The sequence below is a fragment of the Portunus trituberculatus genome, chromosome 2 (assembly GCF_017591435.1).
Source record: "Portunus trituberculatus isolate SZX2019 chromosome 2, ASM1759143v1, whole genome shotgun sequence".
NCBI lineage: Eukaryota > Metazoa > Arthropoda > Malacostraca > Decapoda > Portunidae > Portunus > Portunus trituberculatus.
The window spans coordinates 7,089,858-7,094,857 of NC_059256.1; the positions used below are offsets into that span (position 1 = coordinate 7,089,858).

The 5,000-nt window shown below is 41.3% G+C and overlaps 1 protein-coding gene across 3 annotated transcripts in view; it reads right to left on the reverse strand.

The window, feature by feature from the left end:
- Positions 1 to 5,000, reverse strand: part of LOC123504168 (unconventional myosin-Ia-like) — a 45,358-nt gene that overhangs the window by 31,395 nt on the left and 8,963 nt on the right. For all 3 annotated transcript variants that reach the window (XM_045254508.1, XM_045254524.1, XM_045254514.1), the window contains exon 4: positions 1,869 to 2,047. In XM_045254508.1, the coding sequence (XP_045110443.1) occupies positions 1,869 to 2,047 (179 nt within the window). The remainder of the gene's footprint in view (positions 1 to 1,868; positions 2,048 to 5,000) is intronic.

Sequence of the window (5,000 nt, forward strand, 5' to 3'; positions counted from 1 at the left end):
AAAATTCGATTATAAACAATTCTATTACTACTACTACTACTACTACTACTACTACTACTACTACTACTACTACTACTACTACAATAATGAGAAAAGACAATAATAGAAGAAGAAGAAGAAGAAGAAGAAGAAGAAGAAGAAGAAGAAGAGGAGGAGGAGGAGGAGGAGGACAAACAAGACGAAGAAATAAACTAAAAAAAGAAAAATAAATAATAAAACACCCAAAAACACCACAAAAACACCATTTAAACACCCAAAAACACCAATTCATACCTAAAACGCCATTAAAACACCATAAAACACTACAAACACTCCAAACATCAAAACACACCATTAAGACACCCAAAACACCATAAAACACTAAAAACATTCCAAACACCAAAACACCCCCAAAAAAACACCATTAAAACACCAAAACACCCCAAATACACCAACATACCAAAACACATGAAAACACCCCAAAACACCAAATATACCCAGAAAAACACCTCATATTCCAGAAAAACACCAATAAAATGCCATTAAACCACGGAAATACCAATAAAACACCATTATACACCATTAAAACACCATAAAACACTCTTAAACCATTAAAAACACCACTAAAAACACCAAAACACGCCAAAAATCAACAAAAACACTTGCAAACACAAAAAAACACAAACACCACAAAACACCATTAAAACACCCCAAACACACCATAACACCAGCAACGCACCACAGCATACACAAACACACCAAAGAAGTTAATAAAACACCAAATACACCATTAAAACACCATTAAAGTCACTAAAACACCATAAAACACTATCAAAACACAAACACCACCATAATCACCACCAACACCATCCAAACGCCATTACAATACGAAAATCATCACTGAAACACCATTAAAACACCATTAACACACCAAACACCACATATCCTCCCAAAACACCATTAAAACACAACTAACACACCCAAAACACCATTAAAACACCAAAAAACACCAATATACACCACCATTGCTGCTACTGCTGCTGCTGCTGCTGCTGCTGCTACACATAAAACATACACAATCACCACAAAACACCATTAAAACACCAAAAAAACTCAATAAAAACACAAACACCAATACTGCTGCTGCTGCTGCTGCTGCTGCTGCTGCTACTATAAAACATACACAAACACCACAAACACCATTAAAACACCAAAAACTCAATTAAACACAAACACCAATACTGCTGCTGCTGCTGCTGCTGCTGCTGCTAGAAAACACCATAAAACATACACAAACACCATAAAACACCATTAAACACCAAAACTCAATAAAACACCAACAAAACACCACCACTGCTGCTGCTGCTGCTGCTGCTGCTGGACAAACACCATAAAACATACACAAACACCACAAAACACCATTAAAACACCCCAAAAAAACACCAACAAAACACCACTACTACTACTATTGCTACTACCACTACTACTAGACAAACACCACAAAACACCATTAAAACACCAAAAAAACTCAATAAAAACACCAACAAAACACTACTACTACTACTACTAGAAAACACCATAAAACATACACAAACACCATAAAACACCATTAAAACACCAAAATCAATAAAAACACCAACAAAACACCACTACTACTACTACTACTACTACTACTGCTACTACTACTACTACTACTACTAGAAGACAAACACCATAAAACATACACAAACACCACAAAACACCATTAAAACACCAAAAACACCAACAAAACACCACTACTACTACTACTACTACTACTAGACAAACACCACAAAACACCATTAAAACACCAAAAACACCAACAAAACACCACTACTACTACTACTACTACTACTACCACCACCACTAACCTTCCAGCACGGGGTTACACTGTAGCAGCCTAGGAGAAGGTTGAGATTTGTCACCCACGTACTGTAAGACCAACTTCGCAGCCTCCGTCTTCCCAGCGCCGCTTTCCCCCGCTACCACGACGAGCTGGTCAGTGTTTCTCTCCCACACGCCTCTGTGAGCTGCGTCCGCCACGGCATAGCTAGGAGGGCAGTGCGAGAGTGCTGGGAGTGTGTGTGCTGGGTTGCGTTGGGTTAGATCAAGTGTGTGGGTGTTTTCAAAAGTTTTTTTTTAAAGGGGTTCTGATGTTTGCCTGGTTTTAAAGGGTGTTTGGGTATGTTTTAGAGTGTTTGGGTGTGTTTTGTGGTGTTTTGAGTGTGTTTTGTGGTGTTTGGATGTGTTTTAGAGTGTTTGGATGTGTTTTGTGGTGTTTGGGTGTGTTTTGTTGTGTTTTGGGTGTGTTTTACAGTGTTTGGGTGTCTTGTGGTGTTTGGGTGTGTTTTGTAGTGTTTTGATGTGTTTTGTGGTGTTTGGGTGTGTTTTGTGGTGTTTGGGTGTGTTTGTGGTGTTTGGTGTATGTTTCGTGGTGTTTGGTGTGTTTTGTGTGTTTGGGTGTTTTGTGTGTTTGGGTGTTTGTGGTGTTTGGGTGTGTTTTGTGGTGTTTGGGTGTGTTTTGTGGTGATTGGGTGTGTTTCGTGGTGTTTGGGTGTGTTTTGTGGTGTTTAAGTGTGTGTTTGGGTGTGTTTTGTGGTGTTTGGGTGTGTTTGTGGTGTTTGGTGTTTGTGGTGTTTGTGTGTGTTTGTGGTGTGTTTTGTGGTGTTTGGGTGTGTGGGTGTGGTGATGTTTGGGTGTGTTTAGTGTGTTTGGGTGTGTTTGTGGTGTTTGGGTGTGTTTTGTGGTGTTTGTGGTGTTTGGGTTTTTCGTGGTGTTTGGGTGTGTTTTGTGGTGTTTGGGTGTGTTTTGTGGTGTTTGGGTGTGTTTTGTGGTGTTTGGGTGTTTTGTGGTGTTTAGGTGTTTTGTGTGTGTTTTGACGTGTTTTTAGGGCATTTAAAGGTATCATTCTCTCTCTCTCTCTCTCTCTCTCTCTCTCTCTCTCTCTCTCTCTCTCTCTCTCTCAAGAAACCCAACATAACTTTAACATAACCTTAAGCCCTTCAGTAGCATGACGCGTTTCCATATTCACTCTGGTAAACTATTTGGTCATTTTGTACAGCTTCACAAACTCATGTGGGGGATTAGAATGGTGAAGACTGTGGCCATTAATCTTGTGCCCTCCATACACCCTTGCTAATGTCAATAAAATGGTCCAATGGTACACAAAAGGTAAAAATATGTACCGGTACTGAACCTAACCTGACCTAACCTAACTGATCCTTGCTCTCCAAACTTGACCTATCAGAAAAAGTTATCCTTACTTTATATAACTCATTGGTGCGTCCTCAGGTGGAATACAGTGAGTGTGTTCTGGTCACCATATTACAGAAAAGACATTGAAAACCTGGCAAAGATCCAGCGTAGAGTGACCAAGATGATTGCAAGATTGAGAAACAAGCCGTATGAGGAACGACTGGAAGCTTTGCATTTCACAGCCTTCAAAGCCTCTCACAGCCCTTCATTACAGCATTTCACAGCCCTCACAGCCTCTCACAGCCTTCACAGCCCTACACTACAGCATTTCACAGCACTCACAGCCTCTCACAGCCTTCACTACAGCATTTCACAGCCCTCACAGCCTCTCACAGCCTTCATAGCCCTTCACTACAGCATTTCACAACCCTCACAGCCTCTCACAGCCTTCACAGCACTTCACTACAGCATTTCACAGCCTCTCACAGCCTTCACAGCCCTTCACTACGGCATTTCACAGCCCTCACAGCCTCTCACAGCCTTCACAGCCCTTCACTACAGCATTTCAGCCCTCACAGCCTTCACAGCCCTTCACTACAGCATTTCACAGCCCTCACAGCCTCTCACAGCCTTCACAGCCCTTCACTACAGCATTTCACAGCCCTCACAGCCTCTCACAGCCTTCACTACAGCATTTCACAGCACTCACAGCCTCTCACATCCTTCACTACAGCATTTCACAGCACTCACAGCTTCTCACAGCCTTCACTACAGCATTTCACAGCCCTCACAGCCTCTCACAGCCTTCATAGCCCTTCACTACAGCATTTCACAGCCCTCACAGCCTCTCACAGCCTTCACAGCCCTTCACTACAGCATTTCACAGCACTCACAGCCTCTCACAGGATAACAGGAGACATAATCGAAGTTTTCAAAAATTTTCATGGCTATAACAAACAACCTTGATGTAAATAAATATTCTACCATTGATCATTCCACCATGACAAGGACCAAGAGGTATGTTGCTGTTTGGTTTTCCTTTGTATTCCTTTGTATCCTAACCTATCTATTTTGCTCTCACTATCTCAACCTATCCATTTCTCTCTACTATTTATCATATCCACAAAGGGAGGCGGTGGAGTAGTGGATGAGGTGGTGGTGGTGGTGGTGGTGGTGGTGGGATCGGGCAGACGTCCACGTGTAGGTTGGAATCCCACCACGTGCCGCCTTGAAGCTTTGCCATTTGTGAAGTGGTTTAAAGTTAGCTACATGTCACCAGGATACCTACAACACCATTAATACATCCTTAAAACACCACAAAACACCATTAAAACACCATTAAAACACCATTAAAACACCGCCTTGAAGCTTTGCCATTTGTGGAGTGGTTTAAAGTTAGCTACATGTCACCAGGATACCTACATCATTAAAACATCCTTAAAACATAAAACACCATTAAAACACCATAAAACACCATTAAAACACCATAAAACACCATTAAAACACCGCCTTGAAGCTTTGCCATTTGTGGAGTGGTTTAAAGTTAGCTACATGTCACCAGGATACCTACAACACCATTAAAACATCCTTAAAACACCATAAAACACCATTAAAACACCCTAAAACACCATTAAAACACCGCCTTAAACACTTTGCCATTTGTGGAGTGGTTTAAAGTTAGCTACATGTCACCAGGATACCTACAACACCATTAAAACATCCTTAAAACACCACAAAACACCATTAAAACACCATAAAACACCCATTAAAACACCGCCTTGAAGCTTTGCCATTTGTGAAGTGGTTTA